This window comes from Brachyistius frenatus, unplaced genomic scaffold (assembly GCF_029030835.1).
Source record: "Brachyistius frenatus isolate BFR_SWC_R1_liver_20210118 unplaced genomic scaffold, ASM2903083v1 Contig_20, whole genome shotgun sequence".
In the NCBI taxonomy this organism is placed as follows: domain Eukaryota; kingdom Metazoa; phylum Chordata; class Actinopteri; family Embiotocidae; genus Brachyistius; species Brachyistius frenatus.
Window position 1 is genome coordinate 4,840,407 of NW_027210619.1, and position 23,981 is coordinate 4,864,387.

The 23,981-nt window shown below is 40.7% G+C and overlaps 1 protein-coding gene across 1 annotated transcript; it reads left to right on the forward strand.

Moving 5' to 3' along the window:
* Nucleotides 1-1,501: 1,501 nt before the first annotated feature.
* chn2 (chimerin 2) lies at nt 1,502-23,485 on the forward strand. The gene is made up of 13 exons (XM_069696171.1): nt 1,502-2,094; nt 8,193-8,231; nt 9,897-9,952; nt 11,826-11,857; nt 12,141-12,254; nt 12,400-12,670; nt 17,895-17,978; nt 19,057-19,141; nt 20,497-20,670; nt 20,939-21,016; nt 21,170-21,307; nt 21,398-21,503; nt 22,117-23,485. Exons 1-13 carry the CDS (start codon nt 2,046-2,048, stop codon nt 22,286-22,288), a joined length of 1,398 nt encoding a protein of 465 aa, XP_069552272.1. The 5' UTR covers nt 1,502-2,045; the 3' UTR covers nt 22,289-23,485.
* Nucleotides 23,486-23,981: the final 496 nt, after the last annotated feature.

Consider the following 23,981-nt stretch of genomic DNA (forward strand, 5'->3'; position numbering starts at 1 on the left):
ATTGATCAAATTACTTCCTTTACATCATCTACAAAAATAGTTGCCTGTCAGCATTTGTACCCTACTGCACTTTGAGGTAGTTTATAAACTGAGATGGCAAGTTTGGATTTTATTCTCACTGTCACCTAGAAACTGGACAATAATGATGTGGTCAAGATGAAATCTGTTTTAAGTTGATACAAAGTAAAAGTGACCACACCACCAGGGGATGACTGTGTCACCTGTCAGTCAAACGTATACAACCCCAAAATCAAATGTCCTCAGTATAACACATTCTCAATAATGACACAGCTTAGAACAAACTAACCTGCATTGTCTATTTCAACCTAGTTTAGTTTATTGATTTGTTTTTGCTGAGTCATTATTTAATCCAACCTTTCCCTTTGCCACACAGAAGGCCTAAAAATAATATATTTGTAATGATTTGGTGGAGACCAAACCAGAGCTAATGTAGGCTACTTAGATCCATGAGAGTAAAACTCCAGTGTGACAATAATGTGTGTCCATGTCTGCTGGATCTTAATGTTGGCAATTTATAACTTTATTTGTATCTAAAATTGTGTTGGCTGTTCCATGAGTATTACCATTGGCCTTTTTCACACCATTAATTAAAAGACCATGTGTAAATACAGTTTCTGTGTGCCGATAATCGTGGCCCTTTATGCACTGTGGAAACAGCAAAAAAGGGATGGTTGTTCTACAATTGAAGAAAAAAGCCTGAAGATTATCACAACACACAGCATGTGGGAAAGCACGTCAGCCTGACATCAGTAGCTTTAAGTTGCTGATAGACTTGGCTCATATACTTTTGCATGCAATGCAGTGCACCAGGTAAAGGAAGAAGGTACACAGCTGGGGAGAAAATGTGGACAGGGATACAACAGCTCAGGTGAGGTGGCGGGACTGCAACCTATGACTACAACACTGTCTTATTGTCAAATCTGTCAGTTTGAAAAATTATTGTCCTTTTATGAAGCCGCAGGCTGATATTTGATATTTGATGAAGTTTTTTTTTTTTAGGCAGTTCTCTGTGATTGCTCTTTGCTTATAATACCGAGTTCTGCTGCTGACCTTTGCTTCCGCAGCTCTTTTTTATTTTATTATTTTTTGCTCAGAGTTTCACACACTCAAATCTGGAACCTGTACAGCCGTGCCCTTGCTAAAGGGCACATTGGACTTGGTAACTATGGGAGAAGAGTACTGATTTTTCAGTGTACATTTCTCTGTGTTAAGAGTGTGTCCTTAGCAAAACTCTGGGCTTCAAAACCTCACTTTAAGATCATGGCACCAGCACTAGATATTTTTCTTTAGTCTGTGATCTCTTGGCAAAGAGGAAAGCCCACCAGATGGCGCAAAACAACACAAAGATGTTTTTCCTGTGCTTTTCACAAAACATGACATGAAAATATGCAATGACAAAGCTGGAATAATATGGTCCAGCCAGTCGGCACTTTGCATGAAGTACATTACCGTGTATTGCAAGAAATAAATATCCGTTCAGGATTTTGAAAGCAGAACTACAGTCGTTGTTTTGATGTTATTTTGCCAGTGGACATTACTTACATCGAGCAACCTTGCTCCAAACTTTCACTTTAAGAAGGCGCGTCTACGCTGCGGTGTAGTGTGTTTATTACAATCCTTAAAGTGGCACATGGAAACCATGGCTGATTTCTGCATGGCACACAAATTTATACCTTTAGATTCAGACCAGTGTAAGGAAAATGCTTGGCGAAATTGATCTACGGAACATGTTCCTGTAGCCGGTCTATTTTATTTTTAATCAGTGGCGGCAGCACCCTCAGTTTATGCGGCAGCGTGAGCTCCTCACCAAGGCGCACAGCGAGTCGAGGGGAAGGATCAGCAGACCCGGGCAGACGGGTGGCAGGTTCGGAAATCTGGATCAAACGAGACATGAAATAGTTACCGGTCAGCCGTCAAAGGTGAAGAGCACTGGGACGTAAGTGAAATGGAGACACCGCCGGGGACGAGCTGCTGTGAGCCCACCTTGGCCAAACGGGAGTAACCGAGTCGTGAAACTGGTTGGGATGGCAGCATCCAGTAACTCAAGCCTCTCAGGTTCATCTCTATCCTCTGGTAAGAGTTCACATAACTTGGCGGGACAGCATAATACGAATAATGACATTTCTTTTTGAGAAGTTCATCATTTTGCTTTCATATTTTTGCTTTCATTTGACTTGAATCAAACTTTTTTCATTATGTTCTATAAAACCAATCAAAATATGCCCTCACCACAAACACAAGCATCAGGAAATGTGAAATCTTTATATGTCCTCATCTGTCTCGCAGGTGTTTGGTAAAACACATGTCAGGAAAGTATCTTCTAGTCAATGCTGTGATTTAGGATTAATAATAATAGAAAGCATTACAATCTGTTATAAATGGATGCAGGTTTTGAAATATTAGAGGCAAAGGAAACCTTTCGTGTGCACAAGGATTATAAGGTTGTGAGAGGCAGTCATGTTATCGTTAGAGTGCCAATCATCTCCATAATTCCCTTATTGACTTTATATTTGGCTGGTTTTAAGGATTATCTTTGGCCTGTGTAGTCTACCATTTTCCCAAAAGTAGCATTAGCCCGGGATGATTTCTGAAATTGTGAAAAATTCGAGTATGATTTGGTCCAGTGACATAATAGTGTTCAGTGTGCACACAACTCCAATCAAATCCTCCTTGCACAGCGAAAGGTACAGCTACGCGATTAGCATCAATTATAGATTTTGGGGAAATGTAATTTTGATGGTTCAATTTTCACAAGTGAGAACAGAAAGTGTGTTTGTAGCTGCTCAAATATACCCTGAGTAAAAGAGCAGCACCATGCTTGTCTCTGCAAATAGCCCATTCTGTGTTGATAAAGCATGTTGCTCATGTTTGCCAGGGTTTAAAGTACAAACTCCACTATCACAGCTCTGTTTGATGTGGAAGCCCCACCAACAACCAGAGACATGTGTGTGAGGGAGATGGTGTGTGAGACAAGGGGAGGGAGAAGCTGGTTATAATGCCAGGTTCAACACTTTGGTTTATGTTTCTACTAAAGTCACATCGACATCCAAAGATACTTTTTCCACCTACAAACATTGGTGAAAAATTTATATTAAATTTTGCATGGAAAACCTTTATTAAATAGTTTTATGACAGGATGAGGACATTGCATAGTATACAGTGTTTGTTTGATTTTCTTACCGTCTCTGCACCCCAACCACACCACACAGCAGCGTAACATTTCCCAAGGTTCTGCCCAATGGGAGGGACAGACAAGTCGTTTCCAAGCTGATATAGCCTGCGGTAACCACATGCTTCACAAAGCATTATCTCATGTGTGCGTTTCAGAAAGCTGTGGATTTACTGTTTGACCACTGCTGCTTAAAGAGGAAAGTCTTTTCTTTCTGTGGCATCGGAGGGTTGTCATTACTGTTGGGTTCTCAATATAATTATCAGAGGTTACAAGCTGCGCTGCTGCCAGGGATGGAGTGGTTGTCACAAGGGTATTATTATTATTTCCATCCAGAGCTCTTTGGCAGCCAGACACAACATTTGAATAATCTTGTCTAAGAGGCATATGACTAAAAAATTATTCTCACAATTTCTGCTCCATATTGGGTCGTCTGTTCTGGCTGCTAACAAAGTGCTCTTGGTGTCGCTTTTTCATCTACTTCTTTTTTTTGAGGCCATTATTTGGGGGACGGTGTGTAAATTATGTCCATACAGATCATCTGTTTGATCAAGCAAAGTGTCACTGATGGCAGCTTTTTGTGCTGAGCTCTGATGTATGCCGGTCCTAAAGGTAATTACATAATGGAGCCTAACAATGATTTATTTCCATACTTCCTGCAAATTATTGACATAAAACGAACAACGTAATGTATGCAAACCACCTTTTAATGTGTGGACTGCTTCATATACACTCATCCTTAATACACTGCTGGAAAAACGATAGATGTTTTTAACAGACAAACCTAACAGATTGCAACGTGATTGCAACATACATGCTGCAATCTCCTCTTGTTCCTGGAAAGATATTTTCTGTCTGTTTGTCTATATCAGGAAGACTCTTACACATTCTTGGCATGGCTAGGCATGGAAGCATGTACTGTATCAGCAGCACACCATTTGCCAGACTGCTCCAGGAAATAAAGCTTTGAAAATAAATTGAAGGATAGAGCATGAAAGTATGTCTCCGGCTCTGGGCCTTGAATGACAAAAATTGGTCAGGGAGTTCAGAGTTACAGCCATGTATTACAGAGAGGCTGTCTGCTCAACACAATCCTGTACATGATTCTGGCAAATGCTGCAGTTTGCCTCAAAATCTTTCCACTGCTTCTGTTTCTTGTCCTATTCAGGGTAAAACATAGGGGATTGGATCTGTGTCACGTACCTAACAGAAAATTCCTGCATCTTTTATAGCATCAACGGGGGGCAAGTTTGTCCCACAAGTATTCCAGATCTGTGTGTACACATCCCAGTCGGAAATGCAGGATTAATAACAACAACAGCAGAAGCTCTCTGTGGCAGGCATGAGGAAATGTCAGAATCAGGATACCAAATTACACTTTACCCCAAAACTCACCTCCAATTCTTGTTAACAGCACCCTTTCCCTAAGGGAAAAGTGTGTTAGTGTGCAGCCCCACAGCACACACACACACACACACACACACACACACCAGAGAGGCACCCTCACCTGTCACATGATATCTGGTCAGCTCTAAGACGCTGTTGAAATTCTTGAGTTGGACGAGTGTATAACACAGATGGTCTCCCTGCTGTAGCTCTGCCGCAACCCACTGACATGATTCTGTGTGTGTGTGTGTGTGTGTGTGTGTGTGTGTGTGTGTGTGTGTGTGTGTGTGTGTGTGTGTGTGTGTGTGTGTGTGTGTGTGTGTGTGTGTGTGTGTGTGTGTGTGTGTGTGTGTGTGTGTGTGAGCATAAGCATGAGCATAAGCATGAGCATGAGCATGAGCATGCATGTATCTGCAGCATTGCACACATAGTTCTTCTCCAGGATGTATTATCACTTTATGCCAGTTATGTTTGTGAATACATTTCAAACTTATGAGCAATACACTGAGACTGGAAAGTACCTTTTTTTTTTTTTTTTTTTACAATTAATAGGTAATTAAATAATCATTTAAAATGACCAATATCAAATCATTTTTTGCCAAATTTACGAAATGTCCAAGTCAAACCATGCATAGCCATACTTGCAATCTTGAAGGTCTTTCATTAGCAATATTATGAACTTGTGTTAAAATTAAGAACATTTTGGAAAAATTGCTGTTGTTATTTGAAAAAACTGTAGATCTAGTAAGACAGAGACTTGAGTCATTTCCACTGTTGTGTAAATCTTTAAGGCTGAGAAAGTGACATTGAAAATAATTAGACTTTAAGATGTCTGTGTTTTGTTTTAGACCTCTTCTTGTTAGCCACTAGGATGGACATATTGCCAGTATTTTACAGCTAGCACATAAAGTACAGGTTAATGACGGATGTACATCTCCATGTTACTTCTGCATCTGCTGTTTCACTATTCATATGCAGCAAAAAGTCATTATTGCATTGCCAGCTGTGTAACATTACATAATGAACATTATATTGAGGTCTTGTTTTTGCTCGTGTTTTGTTGTTTTTTGTGACATGCCCTGTCTGTTGACATCTGCTTTTTGTCTCTAATACAAGGATTCTGCTCAGGTCATAAAATGCTCAAGTACTCAGTACACCTCAACATGAGTGACCGTTTCATGTGCTGATGCTGGATGTTTTCGCATGTGCACAGACTGTACAGCAGACGCTATCTCGGAGGATAAAAGTCTTAGCTTGATCTTTATTCATCACATATTCTCTTTGTCACCGAAGCAAACACCCACCGGTAATTATTTTATTGAATGCCTCTGACTGGTGAGTAATGGAGGGCAACACAATTAATAGCTGTTTCTTCAGGGGAAGAACCCTCCGGCTGCTCCAGAATTTTAAATTCTCCCTGATCATCAGACACCACGCAAACTCTGAGCTACTTAGAAATTCTTTTTGATGTTCTTTGGATTTCTGTGTGTGTGCGTGCTTGCGTATATGTGTGAGTGAGAGTCTGTAGGTACAGTGTAGCTTAAAGTATTTGTATACGTGTGTATGTTTGTGTTTGCCAGCATCTGAAGGAACCCTTCCGAGCTCCATTTTCGTAGCCGAGGCTGCTGCAGATTTTCAGACTGAAACCACCATTCGTCATTAATAAGAATTAGTTTGAAAAGGAATATTTGGCAGCCAACCAGATGAAATCACATTCTAGAAATAAGCCGCAGTGGAATAAATCTTTCAGGCTGTTGCCAGTGAAGTACACAGTGACAAAGGCTCAGCATTAGGACAATGCCTTTTTTCAAGGCAGTCTGGCCACACACCAGCAAATGGAGCCTGAAGGATATTTAGTTGTATTTGAAGGCAGATTTTCTGTGGAGGGGCTTAACTAACAACATTTATCCTTAAATCATCCACTTCTCAGTTGAATCTTTTCATAGTTTACATATTTATTCAGCTTTTGAATATGCACATGTTGTCTTTGCTCTGGTATAAATCCAGCGCTTTCTACAGTAACTGCTGTTATGATGAGAAGCAGCGAAGAGCTTTTTTAAAAAAAAATTTGTTTGATGATGTAGCACCCGACTTCCACTCAAACTCCTGCTGCAGTGAGCAGGGGAAAACAGCATGAAGGAAACGCTCTCTTCTGCTCTTCAAGTGACGTCAGTTAAAACAGACCAAATGAAAACGGCAGTACACATACTTCAGTGATACAATTCTTAACTCTGATGCAATTTACACGAGGAACAAGCTTCACAGTTTGGTTGCCGGTACCTCAGCGCTCCATATCCAACAAGTGCTCACTGGTTTTCATGAACTGATTCCCATCACCTCTGAGGTGTGTTTCATTTCTTTCCCTCTGGCCACAGCTGATCTGCCGATGACTACAAAGGAATGTTTTACATGAACAACATGTATCTACTGAACCAGTATGATTCATTGTTCAGTCAGTTGAACCTTTCAGCAAAGGCACCATGAGCTCAGGGAGAGATATTACATGGAACATCTGAGAGGTAGATACATTTATTAGAGCAGCTATTTCGTGCATTTGACATGGAGTATTATTTGCTTAGGTCATAGTTATGAGCCGACATGATTGATACCGTATGACACAGTATGGCATACTGATCATGCAGCGACTTTTAAACATGCGAAAAAATTAATTCTGCTAATTAGTTAAAACTGTTTAAGAAATTATTATTTCTTAGTAGTTATTAGAAAAGTTATTAAAAAATGTTTAACTGAAGTTGGATTTTTGTCTTTTGAAACAGCAACTTGACAAAACTAAATTTACAACATAAGGTCCATTTATTTGGTATTTTTAAAGCTTCTACATCTCTTGACCTTCCACAGGACATTGAGCTTCTCTGTGAGATGAGGTTAAACATTTCAGAAACAACTAATAATTTGGACCCTGTAGAAGTTTTTCTCAACATCGTCATGATGATTATATGTTGTAGTGAGTGCCAGACAAAATATTACCTGCTGCTGAAGGCGGATTTTTAACTTATATAGTGACACGTACTAAGAGTATTACAAGTCATTACTTGACTCAGTAGGAGTTGCAGTAAATTATTAGTTGCTGCAGGGCATTGACTCCATCACCTCTTCTTCTTTTCTCCAGCTAATATAACAGCACACTCCATCATGCAGTGTCAGTATTCACATCATCATAACTCAGCCACCACTTTTCCCAGAGGGGGTCTTGCTGTGGGTGGTGAGATTCAAGCTGTATTTACCTCTCTTAATTTTGATTGCTGTAGTTGTACTTTATGTTTTCAGGACCCTGCCGGTGGTTGATATGGATCAGCTGCGTGCTGACACAATGCTTAGCAAAACGAGCGGACACCTCTATTGATTGTCCTTGAAGCAGAGAAACTGATTAGAAGTGTATTCACTGGTGCGTCTCATGAGGCAACGGCACAGTGTGAAGCCATATACATAATTATAACAGAGATAAACAAGAGCGACATAGCAACAGCAAAGGGGTCACATTCAACCCATGGGGGAAAGGGGTTCGAAGTGGAGTTTTTAATGACAGAAAACAGAGCAGTCTATTAACACAACTGTGAGTTTATAACAAAAACCTGCCTTTTTTTGTGCTTTACAGACCCTGAGGATTATCAACCGCCCATATGGAAGTCCTACTGTGAGTAATTAATTCATTATTTTATGCCTGTTAGTAATATTTTAACCTGACTTTGTCCTTTAGTGGGCTTCTTTAAATACCTGCCCATTCATTTGTGGTCTATAAATTACACATCCACGTTCGCTATACTGTGAAGAATTAGCTTGAGTTGTTTATATTGTACAATTAGATACGCTGCAGGTTCCAAAAGGATACGCACACACTCAGGCACATCCGCCCACAAAGCACATTCATACATGCATAAAATGCAAAGCAGCTGAGTCCTGATCTCAGAGTAAACTGGGTTACCAGCAGCACAGAAAATTAGATTTTCTACCTGCAAAGCGGCTCAGCTAAAACAGGGTCCTCAGAACAGCCACCTCATTATACAATGTTTTTGCCATATGGGAGGAAATGGTTTAACCCCTCGGAATATGTGATACATTTATTGCAGCAGAGCACAAATCATTTCAGCTGGGAAATGTGTTTGTTCCACATTTTGTTGAACCATACAGCTTCTTTTTTTTTTTTTCAAAATGACTTTTCCTGTAATTAAATGTGTCATATGCATACTTTTCCAATAATTCTGCTCTTCTGAAGTCTCCACTCCCCTGATTCTCTGCTGAAGTATTTTTAGAGGTCTCTATGTCATAGTAGTGGATGATTTCCAGATATTGCTGGTTGGCTTAAGTCAGCCTGACAAAATATGAAAATTCACAGTGAGGAGTCTTCCTTCCCCCGCCTGGAGAATCTGCTGCGGTGAAGATTTAGCTCAGCCTCACACAGTGATTTCCTTGCTCTTGCACTGGTTGTTAGTAACGAGGACACTGTTGTAGTCTTCTGCCCTCATCCAACATGGGAGTGAGCTAATCACAGTACAAACAGGAAAGACTGTTATTCTGTTATTTTTACAGTTATTATATATTTGAGTCAGGTTTAACAATGCTGCAGTTTGCCAAATAAAAGAGAAACTGCAGTCCAGGACACACTCAGGATTAGAAAATTGGATTCCGAGAGAAAAACCTCACTTTTCTGCCGATTCTTCTGTTGTGGAAATATTTCTGTCCTGAGAGACGTCCAGTTCATGGGAAAAAAGCAGGAACAGCAGCAGTGTTTTGACTTCTCGCTTTTTGATCGCTAATTAAATGAACTAATTCTGGGAGTCTGCTGAGATTTCTGTGGTGATTACTCTGCTTGCCACAAATCTCTCATTTTCATTTTCAGTTTGCTTCACTGATTTACTCCCAATTCTCCCAGTACTTTTTTATTACATCTAATACATAGAAGCTTGGATTTGCACTGTGTGTATAGGTGTAAATACCATGAAGTTGAAAGGTATGTGTGTGGTTGTAAGTGCACATTAGGTGAACAAACAACAAGTCTTAATTTACTCAAATGGATCTCAGTTATATTGCTCTTGCCATGTAAACCATTCACTGCTTATCCTGCATGCATAAGCTAATGGCTTCTTTTGTCCCTTGTTACCACTGCGCTAAGTGGTCAGAGGCTGAACAAAATTCAATTAAGTTGAAGTATTGTTTTATGTCCAGTAGAGCCCTGTATGTAAATGCTGCACCGCTTAACTTTGTATTAACCATGTTTATTTTTCGTAGCAAATCTATAAAATGACTGTGCACAGCTGCGAGAGGCAGACGGCCTTCATTAACATGCATGTTTCTCTAACAGTGTACCAGCTACAGCAGGAAGCCCCAAGACCAAAGAGGACCACATGTCCTCAGGAGGTCAGTACAGTACTTCTGGGAAGCTATAGAAAGTAGGGTGCTGTACTGTATAGGCCTGAAATTAGGATTTTCATATTTTATTAACCATTTAGTTTGTAAAATGTGAAAAACATTATTGCAGATACAAGTGTTAACTTCAAAACAGATAAATACCTGAAATACATCATAAATGAGAATATGGAAATAACTTAATTTCCAGACACATGAAGGATGTGAAACAAATTGCATGTATATTTTTACATACATATATTTAGCTAAATAAACAACAATCTATTTGATTAATGAACTAATTCTGGCAACATTACAACTGTATTTCTTTTTTGAAACTGAATACTCAAATCACAGACACTAAAAGTTGTGTGACAAAATAAGTTCGGATGAAAAACTAAACCATAATTCTTTTGTAACATACGAGTAATGCAAGAGTCCCATCCACGATTGTATTCATTATGTGTTTATGATTGGCAAATTTCAAATATTACCACAGAACATGTGGTTATGTACCGGACCAAAATGAACCATCTGCTGACCCCATTTATTTTTTCTTAAAGAGCATTTCCCTTCATAAACTAGTCTACAGCTACTCAGCTTTTTGCAAACTCAGTTTTTACTTTCAGGTTTTATCCTAAAAAAGATTTACTGAGAAATGAATAGGTCTGGCAGCTGAAAGCCAGACCAATCAGTAACCTGTGGAGAGCGACTCACTGCTTCTTAAAACTCCTCCGCACTTCATGAGTAACTGTTTGACCTCGGCAGAATTTGGAAATTGAGCGTGATCCTCGAACTGCATGGTTTATTTTTCCATTAAGATTTATTTAGAAAAATATTTTGGTGAGTAGTTCAGGAGAAATTTGAGAATATTTTCAAAACACTCACTATATCTCTCCTGCTTGGACACAAACTCCTGTAATGACCTTGCAGGTGGTTTGTTGGTTCTTCCAGTCACGTGCATGAAGGGTTAGTGTTGATTTCTGTTGCAAATGATCTGTTGTGGAGTTACAGTAGCTCATTTTAAACCTAAAACATTTAACAATAAACTTCAAGAACCCTTAAGTGTCATAGCTGGATGCAAAGAGCAGCAGCACTTTATTATGACAGAAAGCAAAACCGTTGTTCTCTCAGCTGTGTTAATAAAGCTGATGGAACAAATTATACTTGTCACTGTCCTCACTGAGAGTCCTGTCAATCTCCTATTGTATAACCCACTAGAAATGATGAGGGTCTCATCCTATTTTGAGACTTTCCACACTTTGATGAGCAAAGTGAAAGCTTTTGGCTGGTTGTTTGAGATTAGTAGCTATCCAGCATTTCAGTACAGAATTAATTATCTCCTAGAATTATGATTATAATTATATATGAGAGATTATACTCTATCATCTGTAAAAGTGTGTGGATAGTAAAAAAAAATAAAATTCCTAATTCATTATTCTTTCCTTCAGATTGATTCACATTAACGTAAATGTTGTAAATGATCACATCTGTGACAGTAAAAGCACCTTGTGTTATTACAGATAATTTTTATAATCATCTGTTTTGTTTATATTTAAAATATCATATATGTTTGCAAGATTTGTAATGCAGACACACTAAACACACTGCAGTGACACACTAACACACTTTATTATTAATTTGTAGCAGCTGGCCATCTTCTACCAGCTGTTTTACCGCACTGCCTGTTATTCATCTCCACACTGTGATTAGGCTTTATGGTTTGGTAGCTGCGAATAGATGCAGGGGCACAGATGGAGATAATCTGTACTGTGGAGTTGAGTCCTTTATCTTCCACGCAGGCCACAAGAACAATTTTCAAAGCTGTTTAATTGAGCTTCCATATCATATTGCTGCAGCCAATATTTCTTCTTCTGGTTCGCAGATGGAGAGCAGACCCAAATACTATGGCAGAGAGTGAGTGTAACTTAATTACTGTCATCATTTTTATGCCTTTTTTTTTTTTTCAAACATTGCTGTGCGGAGAATAGTTTTATTTGTCATTATTGCCTGCCATCAGATTGTTGGTAGGGTTGTAGTGGGTGGATATGTATATTATGTCAATGCGTGTCCCTTTACTTTCCTAAGATGCTTGGAACAAGAGCCTGAACTCAACAACCAATATGTACATTTTTGGATGTTTGAGGATAAAATGGCATTGGAGAAAGAGTTGCACCTATGTTTTTGTGTTTTTTTGTAGATTTCATGGCATGATCTCTCGAGATTATGCAGACGATCTGCTGGCGGGAGCAGAGGGTTCTTACCTCATCAGGGAGAGCCAAAGACAGCCAGGGACACACACCTTGGCCCTAAGGTACCAACACCATCAGTATGCATTACAGAAACTCAGACAGGCCAACGCTATCAGCAGCTCACCGCCCGCTTATTCTCCACCTTGCTCACTTTTACTCAACCTGTCAAACATCTGCTCACATCCTCGTCCATGAATCTCACTCCAGGTTTGGGCACCAGACCCTCAACTACAGACTGTTTTATGATGGTAAGCACTTTGTCGGGGAGAAGAGGTTCGAGTCAGTCCACGACCTGGTGACGGACGCCCTTATCACTCTTTACATTGAGACCAAGGCAGCACAGTACATCGCCAAAATGACCACCAACCCCATCTACGAGCATCTTGGTTATACGTCGCTGCTGAAGGACAAAATGGTCCACAGACTGAGCCGTGGACGCACAGAACCACGCAGGGTCACCTTCCAGAGAGAAGAAAAGGTGAGTTTTATGTCTGCTTGTGTCACCAGATGTTGAATGCTGTACTGTACTCTGACCGTATCCCACAACACTGTACTGTACTGTATATACTGTAGTGGGAAGAAGTTTTTGGCACTTTGGAAGTTACAATCCTTATTCATGACACAATGTAATCGGGGATGCATTTGATGGGTCGCAGATTCCTTCTGCAGCACCTGACGGTGACCTCAAACATACAGCCAGCATCATAAAGACACTCATAAAGAACAAGGTGTCCTGCAACAGATGGCATGGCTCCCTCAGAGCCCTGATCTCAGCATCTTAAAGTTAGTCTGGGATTACATGCAGAAACAGAAGACACTGAAACAGCTTGAATCCACAGAATGACTGTGGCAAGTTTCCAAGATTGAAAACCTACCTGCCAGGCACCATGAAAAACGTACCACAAGTTTACCTTGGACAATTTGTGTCATTTTAAAGGCCATGTTTGTTCACACCAAATATTTGATTCATTTTTCTGTTTACTGTGCTGTGTACAAAGTTAATTGATACATAAAAACTATTTGTGGCATTAAATATTTGCACAGTACATTCTTCAGGATTGAATTGGATGAATATATCCAGACTCTCATTTCTGTAGTGTAAATAAATTATCAGCTTGGCTCTGTCCAACAGTAAAATACACCTGCCAACACCTCTAAAGCTCCCTTATTAAAATATAATATCTCATTTTATTAATCTGCACAAAAAATAACATATGAGAGTGACATGTCACAAGAGATTAGGAGCCAGACTATTACAAGGCCATGATCAGTTATTTAATTGAGTGTTGTTGTCACTACAAGGTTTCCAGGCAACCAGCAGAGAGTCCATGAGTCGATCTTCTCATCTAAAGCTGCCTATTCTTAAATGTCAAACTGTTTTTAAAAAATTAATATCTTTGCATTTTGTTCTGTTGAGTGGACAAAACAAACCAATTAAATAGGCTCAAGTTAAACTGTTATGTACCCTTAATACCACTACCATCATCCTCGGGAAAGGAAATTTTGCAAAAAGTAAACTTCCTCGTTATATTATTGCAGTAATGAGGATAATTACGCTAAAGAATCCTGTATACTTACTTAAATTACTCACGTTAAACCAGTTTATTGTTCAGTATTTTCAGAAAAAGGACAAAGAAAGAAACAGCCTCAACCAGCACTGCTTTCAATTTGTTCAATAAAAAAAAGACCTTCAACTCTTATTTAATTATCCAAAAACTTAAGTTTCCCACAATCTTTCAAAAACAGCCATAAGCAAGAGTTATTTTTTGATTAGATGTTTTCATTTTTGTAAAACAATACATCTTATTCAGAAAAAATAAATCTCAGTATACCCAGTCTACTTTTTACCAGGTCCTTTGACAGATGCTGAACGATATCAAGATTTTGTTCTACTTCCACACTGCTTAACATTTACAGCAGAATGAGAGGGCACTTTATCCTGTGAGTGAGACGTACATTATCCCAGTAGCCCCTGGGTGTGTTCACTGTTGCCATGCTTCATTGCCTCCACTGAAAGGTAATGATGACCAAGGGGACTGGGACTTTACTCTGCCTGCCATCTGTATCAGAAACACTGATCTTGGCTGAGACACATTTCACATTGCATTCAGGCACTCACAAGCTGTTGTCAAATCGAAGACTGTGAATGATTTATCAAGGAGCAACAAGGAATGTGAAGTTTCTCAATAGAGATAAAAGTAGTGTCCCTCCACTAGGGGGCAATCTTAACTTGTTTCCTCCCGTCTTTCTGGCTTTTTCATTAACACACACTCATGTTTTCTTGTTTTTTTTCTTTTTCTGACATTTCTTAAGGTGTATCTGTAATGTGTGCCCCAGCTTTGATTTATAGCTTTGGGGATTCTTTGTCTTCAAAGTGTCAGCCTACAGTTTGTCAATCAGTGACAGGCAGCGACAGACAGATGACAGCCCTGTCAGCAAGAGCATCATTTGCAGTATTAATATCAGCAGTCTTCAGTTTGGTTTCTGTAACTTGATACATGAACCATTAACAGAAGCATTTTTGACCGATTGGCTATTCATCAGTCAGTAGTCCTTTGTCGTATTGTGGTTTTAGTGCTACAGATGCCACTGCCAGCCTCTAGGACGCTCCTGGAGCAGAGAGCTGCCCTCAGACGTTCTCTAAGACATAAAAACCAGCCTATGTTTGCTTTGTACACAGTGCTTTATTGAACAGTATCAAGCAGTGTTCCTCTGTGTTTGATTTGCAGCTTGATTTGATGTTTGAAACTTTGTGGACTGCTTTCTCCAATAACTTCTCTTTGGCAAGTAAATCTGGAGCACTTCTCCAGCTAAATGTCAGATTGTCAGTTATCCAGGCGCTTTTGAAAAACTGACTCTGCGTTCCTCCTGCCAAGTTTTATACATGAGGATCTTAGTCAGTGACAGTTGTGATGATGGCAGACGTTGTCAGACATCATTTGAAAACCACCTGCCAGTTTCTTCTAGAAGAGAAAGCTGTCTTCTGTCTGCTTGAATCTTACATGTCCAAGAAGCAGAGACCTGGCCCGATGTCTCGGATCTGTGGTTGCTTTTTCAAGTTCATGTTTACCAGTTACAGAGCCACGCCCTGAGGCCTTACAGCCACAGTGGCAGCACTGTATAGTCCAAATTCACATGTATTTGCTCAGCGTCGGGTTGATACCTATATAATGCTGTGCCTGCGAATGCTTGTGTAATTAAAATGCACTCAGAAGGTGAAAGGGGGTACTTGACTCAACCCAGATCAACCTCCTGAGTTTTTTCAGATCTTCAGGAATTTTCTCAGTGGGTAAAACCCTCTGCCGCATTTCTCCTGATACTCACCACACTGGTTTTTATCTCAGTGGAACGCTCGACATGGCGGCGTGCTCACATGCCCTGGAAAGAAATTGTCGTGTTTGTTTGTTGGGATAATTACCTGTTCTCTCCCGAGGTTTCTCGCTGTAAAAATACAAAAACAACTATTTACATCTTTTAGTTGCAAAATGCAAAAATGCTCCCCAAACTGTTTTTCCAGACTCTTTAAAGTGGTTATTTATTTTCAGCTGCAGACACAAAAAAAATAGACTAATTTTACGTGTTTTCTGTGCACACAAAAGTGGCAATTTCCTCCATTTTCAATACTGTTGTACTCTTCACAGTATGTCCATTTTTCTTTCAGTTAGCGATGTGGTTGGAGCTGTTTTGTTTGGGATGTGGGTAGATGTATTCTGTTGTCCTACTCTGTCAGTGTCCACTGTGCCCGATTTCCTATAATCCCACCCACAACTGAGTCCACTCAGCTGTGTTCTCACAAAGCCTGGGGGGCATAAAAGAGCCAAGCTCCTGAAAAGAAAGCAGAGCTTGTTGTGTGACCACCTTTTGTGTCCTTTCTTCCAAGCTCTTTCTTTAAGAGACAAGAAGCCATCTGCCTGCAGACAAAGAGGGTCTCCCTCCTCTTCCTCCCTCCCTCCTCACAAGGCTAAAATATCTTAGAGTGGGCTATTCCTCATCTGTCCCTGCAGACTTAGTCCGAGGGCTGCATGGTTCGGTATGTGTAGGTCTTTTCAAGGAATGTCAACCACAATGACAAATATCTTCACCTGTCCTGTCCCTCTTTCAGCTATGAGCCAGTCAACTCGTCCCTCACAGACATCAGAGACAAAACGACATAGCATAGCTGATACACAAAAAGCCCACAGCAAATTTTTTTTTTTTTTTTTTTTTTTTTTTTTTAACTTTGCTGCTGGGTTTATCAGCCTGTGAGCTGCCAATCCTCTCATTTTATCTCAGCTTTGCAGTTGCCCTCAGGGTCTTTGCTCAATGCCTCACCACTCTGCGTTTTCTCCAGCTCTCTATCATCATAAATCCGATGCTTACTGGCTGTCTGACCTTTTCTCTCTGCTTAATAAATCAGTTCAACCTTTTTTTTTTTTTTTGTGATGTCTTTCCATGTGTTGGCTCAGCTGTTCTGGAGCTGTTTCACAGAAAATCGTTCAGATTTTTTGGAATGTCATATGAGTCGTACTTGAGTCGCTGCTATCAGTGTTGCGTACTTCATTTCAAGAGCTCGTTGATAATTAGAAGAGCATCAAACCTTGTGGTGCTGTTTACTGGTTGTTTACAAGCAGATCTAATAGGGACAAATTCAGCGTTAACATGGAAACAGCCCCCTACTGGCAAAAAAGTACATGGCTGCAGACCTGCAAATGAGCTTCCTATGGGATTTTACTTGGATTTTCTACTGCGGGATTATTGCCTGTGTAAGGATTATGGTAGTAATCCCTCCCAATCCAAGTTAGTAGTCTGGCTCTGCTGGTCTTCTGAGACAACTGATTGTGATAGGAAGGAGTAGTCTGCAGCCAGTCTGGACAGCAATGTGGGGAATTCCACCGGCCGACCGACAGAACTGGAGGTCAAGATCTGTTTGAATTACGATGACACAGCCTCTGCTCTGACTGGCCGGACAATCTTGGGTCTGTCTTTGAGCAGGCGAGTGACCCGTTTAAAGGACCCAGTGGTGACTGAGAGCTGCTGGCAGTGGAGTATTATCTCCAGTTAAGTGAAGTGGAGTGTGTCCGAAAGGCAGTGTGCTAATGGGAGTGCGCTCTGTGCTGTAAAGAGGGCGTCTGCACTATTGATCCTGCTTTAGAGAGCTGTTGAGCTGTGTGAAGCGGTCCTGAAAGCACCCGACCGCCCTCACTCTCAACCTCCCAGCCCCTGGCTAGCTGAGATCCTGTTCTCTCTTTCCTTTCTGAGCGTGTGAAAGAGGACCATTGTTTGAGACACGCTCCTGCCCTCAGGCCGCCCACTATCGGTCCTGTTCCTCCTGCTCTTCTTGTTCACTGCTGCCACTGGATTCAGATCAGATGCAGAGACAACCGCGTGCTGATTGTCATCAGTCGCCCTCCTGGGACAGAGGGGAGTGGAGTGTAGCTGCTGCTTCTGCGCTGGGCTGTTGCCGGCAGCGTTTGCTGCACAGCACCCACGTTTCCCCTCCACACCTTTCCCCAGAGGAGTTGGAGAGTCTTTGGGAGCCCGACCAGTCAAGCATGGAGGCTGAAGAAAACCGTGGAGGTCTAGGAGCGGAGCTGATCGCCCACAAGAATAAAAGACAAGACAGGAAGCGTCAGGAGCTGCTGGCTTTGGCTCTGGGAGTGAAGCTGGGCAGCAAAGGGACTCTTCTGTGGAAGCCTATTAAACTGTTGGCCTCTTGTCCACAGATCTCCTCACCTCTGGTGCGACGGAGTGCCTTGAAAGACACAAGTGAGAAGCAATGCTCCTATGAAAAGATCCACAACTTCAAGGTGAGCAGCTTCATATTCAACACAAAGACTCAGAGATAAAGATTGATGGCTTTGGAGTCGCTGTTCACAATTTAACTCAACTGCTGACAACATTGGTGACACTTCTCGAAGAACAAACACAAAACTTTTATTTTAGCATCTTTTTCTAGCAATAGTTAAGCAATCCTTTAGTGAGATGCACCTAGAGATGTGTTTTGCTGCCTCAAATGTTTGCGATCATAGATGATGGTGTGTGTTGCTGTTTTGATGAGAACACATGCAGCTGACACCCTTATGCACTGAGGGGAACTAATGGATGCACTATGCTACATCCATTAACAGCAGGATGCATTTATTAGTATTGATTTTAAAGCTCTTAGATCCATTTTGTTTTAGGCTGCTGAGTTTATAAAAAACTGTTAAAGAGTTGTGTTAGAGTGCCTTGGACAGCAGAATAGAGTTATTTAAAGTTCTTTAAATATACAGAGGAGAAATTGGGGATATGTTGCCTCTGGGCGCCTCAAATTCTTGCAATTGTGTCTTGGGTTTCTGCTAACAGACAGATTATAATGACCCCAAGCTTTTTGTTTGCTTCCCCTTTGAAACAGGAAAAACAAAATGACAGTCAACACCTGCCGTATGCCCTTTTCACTCTGTAGTCTATTGCTACCTATTCAAAGTACCAGTGAAGGTGTGTGTGTGTGTGTGTGTGTGTGTGTGTGTGTGTGTGTGTGTGTGTGTGTGTGTGTGTGTGTGTGTGTGTAACTGGGGCTCCATTTGCCATCTTATCTGTTTTTAGGATGCACAATGGCTGTACATCTGTTGTTTGGACTTTCAGGCTTGCCTCTGTGCTTGCCTGCATGTGTCTGATTTGCCCAGAAGCAGAAGCCAGACACATTGTAGTAAATCCTTTAATCTGCCTTGTATATACAAATGCTCTCATTTGGTGAGGGGTTTCATCCAGTGTAGCAGGGAATCACAGTGTAATCATAGTCCAGCAGAACAAATTGGAACTTCTCCAGTTTGATCTGGACATGGACTTGCAAAACGTGGGGTGTTTGTTATCACGTTTGGATGAACATGTTGTTTCTAACCACAGGTACATACCTTTCGAGGGCCGCACTGGTGCGAGTACTGTGCCAACTTCATGTGGGGCCTCATCGCCCAAGGTGTCCGCTGCTCAGGTAAGTACACACTCTAGCATCAAAGTTGCATGTCATGCAATATATAAAGATTTCATATGTAAATCAGGGATTACATAAGTAGTGTATGCCAGCACGCACATGTTTTAGTTGTGTAATCCTTGAGAGTTTTTTTTTTTTTTTTTACTTCCATTTGAATTGGTGGTTCGCTTGTCTTCAGCTTTATGGTTATGTTCTATTTTCCTGTTACATCTGTGACAAACAAGTTGAGATCCTGCCAGTGACTCATCAAAACACATTCAAACCCAGTGAGGCACCAATTCATTTATATAACCATACTCTTTTTGAATCCTCTTCCCTTCAAGAATATTTAATCACAGTCACACCAAAATGAAAGCAACTAGATGCTGTTTTCTAATTCCCTAGAGCCAAGCGCTGCTGTGCAAAGAAATGAAATGTTTTACAGTGTGCTGACAACATTTATATCCAACTGTAAGTTCTGTCAACAAAAATATATGTAAATGTTTTAACTAAGGTAAAACGCATGTCATACACAGGTCAAATGTACTGTAATTGTTGGCCAAATATAGCAGCAGAACCAAGTGATTGGTTGCGTATAAGTGCTGTGGGCATTTTCAAGACGCCCACAGGATTCATTCATTGCACAGACACAGCCCTGAAACTGGCACACTGGTGGACTTCCTCAGTCTTGCTCCCTTAAACAGAGTGTTTGTTGCTGAGACATTTGCCATGCTGATAAGCCCGAGGCAAACATTGGTATCATCAGATACCTCATGTGCTATGGGAAACAGGAGAGACTTCTTTGTCCTCTCTCACTTGCTCTGTCTAGCCCCTTTTTTTTTTTTTTTTTTTTTTTTTTTTTCTTATCTCCTGCTACACTCTCTCTGCCAGCACTGACTGAGAACAAGGACCACAATCAGCAGACCAGCGTTAACACCGCTCAGGCAGTAAAAACATCTTTGTGATGAACAATTTTAGGCGAACAAGTATGTCTCCTTCAAAACCTTCACTCCAAGCTGTGCTGCCACAGAAGCAGGCGAACTTCACACACACTCACACTTGCACACACACACACACACACACACACACACACACACACACACACACACACACACACACACACACACACACACACACACACACACACACACACACACACACACACACACACACACGCACGCACGCTCTGCTCTTGCCAGCTGTCCAACACACTCCATGTGACTAAAACTACAAGAAGAACCCCCGCCAGTGCTGCCATGTCCACTGTCTTAAGCCTGCCGTGATGGTTGGGTTATCATCAGTGAGGCTAATCTCTCTCTCTGTCTCTCTCTCTCTCTCTCTCTCTCTCTCTGTTTATCTCACTTTTGCTCTGCTAGACTGCGGACTTAATGTACACAAACAATGCTCCAAACTGGTTCCCAGCGACTGCCAGCCAGACCTGCGCAGGATAAAGAAAGTGTTCAGCTGTGACCTCACCACGCTTGTCAAAGCTCATAACACGACGCGACCCATGGTGGTGGACATATGCATTCAAGAGATAGAGCTGAGAGGTAGAACGCAGTTAATCAGTCATCACATTAAACCGCATCAGTCATTACGGTGAAAGGAAAGTAGGATATAAGTTTGATTAGTTAATGGTTGTAACGCAACCTTTATAGGATTGTGCCATTACAAGCTTGCAATGTTTAGAAATGGCATTGATCCTTTCGTTACAATAGAAGCCAACATTTTCTGTGACACTTTTGTTTTGGAGCTGAATGGGAGGTTGGAAAATGCGACCAAATAATTGAGACAAACCTTCCAATTTCACTCTTGCAGGTATGAAATCTGAAGGTCTGTACAGAGTGTCTGGCTTCTCAGAGCACATCGAGGACGTGAGGCTCGCTTTTGACCGAGGTTTGTTGATGACGAATGTTCTTTGCCCCAGGACCTCTGTGTTTGAGGTTTTAGTTCACGAGTTCTCGCTCTTATTTTTCACAAGAACATTACATTTTTATTTGTGACTAATATAAAATGACATCTTGTACATTTTCTGTTTTGTATCAACAGATGGTGATAAGGCTGACATCAGTGCCAGTGCCTATGCAGATATCAACATAATTGCTGGTGCTTTGAAGCTCTACTTAAGAGACCTCCCAATCCCAGTCATTACGTTTGACTTGTACTCCAAATTTATTCAAGCTGCAAGTAAGAGCTCCTCCCTGGACAATCCAATGTCTTGTGTTAGTGCCACTCTGCAGTGCTCTGATATGAAATGTTTTTACTTATATGATTCAGAAATTCTAAATGCTGAGTCCCGACTGGAGGCCATCCATGAAGGTTTGCTGCAGCTCCCTCCAGCCCACTATGAGACCTTACGCTACCTGATGGCTCATCTCAAGAGGTTAGTGCACTGAGTTAAACAAATTCATAGTCTATCTGCCATAGAGCTACATTTTTGGCCAGAAAGTATTAAAACACATCAATGACTCACAGAGTTGCAATGGGAGACATGCTACTTCACAGCAATGAACATGAGCACTGTGGCTTATTTTGAATAAGTCCCACATACACCACCTGGCTGACAAAGCTACTTGCTAGTCTTAAATGTCTATGAGTCCACAGAAAATGCACTGTTTATCACTGTTTGAGTACCATTTATTAAAAACTGCAGTGCCCCACTGTTTTAGGAAATTATTTTGCTTATTTCAAAAATTATGTTTGTAATTCATTTGTAAGGATTTTCATCTGTCAGGCTGACTGCAACAGAGAGTTTAAAAGAAAGTACTGAGAGATGGATTAAAGCCTCATTAATTTAGTGTTTTCATGGGATTTGTTGAAAATTAGAGATTTAAAGAATAATGTCAGCCTCGTCCTTGAATTTAATATTCTTAAGGACGAATCAAAACATGACCAAAAAAAACCAAAACGATTTCAACATTCAAATACTCAAAAGCCGCTTTTGGAGTTTTCCTTATTGTGCTCTTCTTACATGCTTCTTATCTTGTGTTTTACAGGGTGACAATGTTCGAAAAGGACAATTTAATGAGCGCTGAGAACCTCGGGATTGTCTTTGGTCCGACTCTCATGCAGCCACCGGAGCAGAACGCCTTGATAACCCTGAATGACATGAGGCAACAGAAACTCGTGGTGCAGCTTATGATTGAGCATGAAGATGTTTTATTCTAAGGACCGAGAAATGCCAGCCTTGTAACAGAAGAGAAGGACAACTATTTATTCTGTCAAAGAGGAAATTCAAGCCACCTTGACTCCAATGAAGATGCAGAATAGATTGTGATCAGATTGAACTTGAAGCGCTTCTTTCTCGCATGACAGTTTCAGTTTAAGTTGGTTTAGTGTTGACATTGTCTTGTTACTGTAAGTTTTGGGTTTCTCAGCCGAGACCATCATTTTTATATTAGGAAAGGATCCTGTGTTTTTAACTACCTGCAGTGCTGTTCCTGCCTCTCTTTAATTTGAAGACTGTCACTACCTGGTGTAGACTCAGTCATGATGACAGTGCTGTGTGAAATCTACTCCGGGCAGATCGTCAATCAGTGCAGGCCTGGTGCTGTTTAAACAGAGCAGCACAGATCAGCCGAGTTAACGTTCCCACGTGACAATTGCATATTCAATTTTTGTGGGAACGCTGGTTAAAAATGGAATGAAACAATGTGGATCCTTTCATTTTAGATCAAATCAGATCATGTGATGATCAATACTTTAACTGTGTACTAAAAAAAATAATATGAAATGAAACAATTTGATGCTCATGAAGCACTTTTTTGCAACAAGTGTAAAGATGTATTTTGTAAAGATGTTTATTTTTGTCTTTTACTCTGCATTGTTCTTTTGTCCCAATAATATATGATGTTGAGAATGAGGTTTGTTGACTTGATGTCTAAATGCAAAACCGTTTGCAAAAGAAGGGTCAGAAGAGTAATGGTTTATGGATATATCATTTTCATTCTCAGTGTATTCAGTGTAATGTGATGAACACACAGGTTGATTAAACACTGGTCATTAATTAATGTCATGAGCAAAGCTCTTCTGTACACATGCTGGTTGGCAGTGTTACAATGTTTCAGTGTACATGCTGTAATTTGGAATATTTTCAAGTGAAAAATAAGATTACAGTTGTTGTTTTTTTTCTTTTTTATGCCAGTAACATGGCTCGGTGCAGCAGGAGGTGCCATTCACTTCTCAAACGCCATAGAAGCTATTTGTCATACAAAAGCTGTACCAAGCATGTTTCTTTCACACTTTGTTTAATGTTATTGATTGAATCCTTTCTACAAATCCATTTTATCAAAATGTATTTTTGTGACCATTAAAATGTAATTTATGAAATGATGATTTATTAAAGGATGTGAATCTTGAGTTTAATATAGGGAGTCCTGCTGTAATTTTTCATAGTATTTGTCCCCCTTTAACATTAGTGCATCACATTGCAGTGGAAATGGTTAAAGCAGAGTGAAGGCCCAGCCCTGTGCCAGTAATGACTGCAGCCTGAAGCACACTGAATAATAGGTATGTGACTGCACAAGCCTTTTTTGGGGGATCTTGTTTTACCTTGAATGCCTTATGGAATATTCAACCTCCCTCTGGCCATATAATCCTCTCACTGGTCCAGTTTTACCTGTTGATGTGGTCAGCAGAGAGGAATTTTGCCAGAGACCAGATGACCTGCAGTGGTGGGGAAAAAAACAGGGGTGCTCTTTGTGAGAAAGGAAATCGTTGCGCCACAGTTTTCACATCCTGTCTTGCTACTTAAACTCTCCTCTCTAAGATCTGTTTGTGGTTGAGAATATCACTGGTGCATGCCAGCCCTCTTCAGAAAGTCATTTTTAGCAGGAAAAGATTGCAAGACAATGACACCATT

What these genes read in the sequence shown, in the direction of transcription:
- chn2 (XM_069696171.1), top strand. Translation starts at nt 2,046, where the DNA reads ATGGCAGCATCCAGTAACTCAAGCCTCTCAGGTTCATCTCTATCCTCT. An exon ending in CCCAAATACTATGGCAGAGA is followed by an intron (nt 11,858 to 12,140) that starts GTGAGTGTAACT and finishes GTTTTTTTGTAG; the next exon opens with ATTTCATGGCATGATCTCTC. An exon ending in GAGGCTCGCTTTTGACCGAG is followed by an intron (nt 21,017 to 21,169) that starts GTTTGTTGATGA and finishes TTGTATCAACAG; the next exon opens with ATGGTGATAAGGCTGACATC.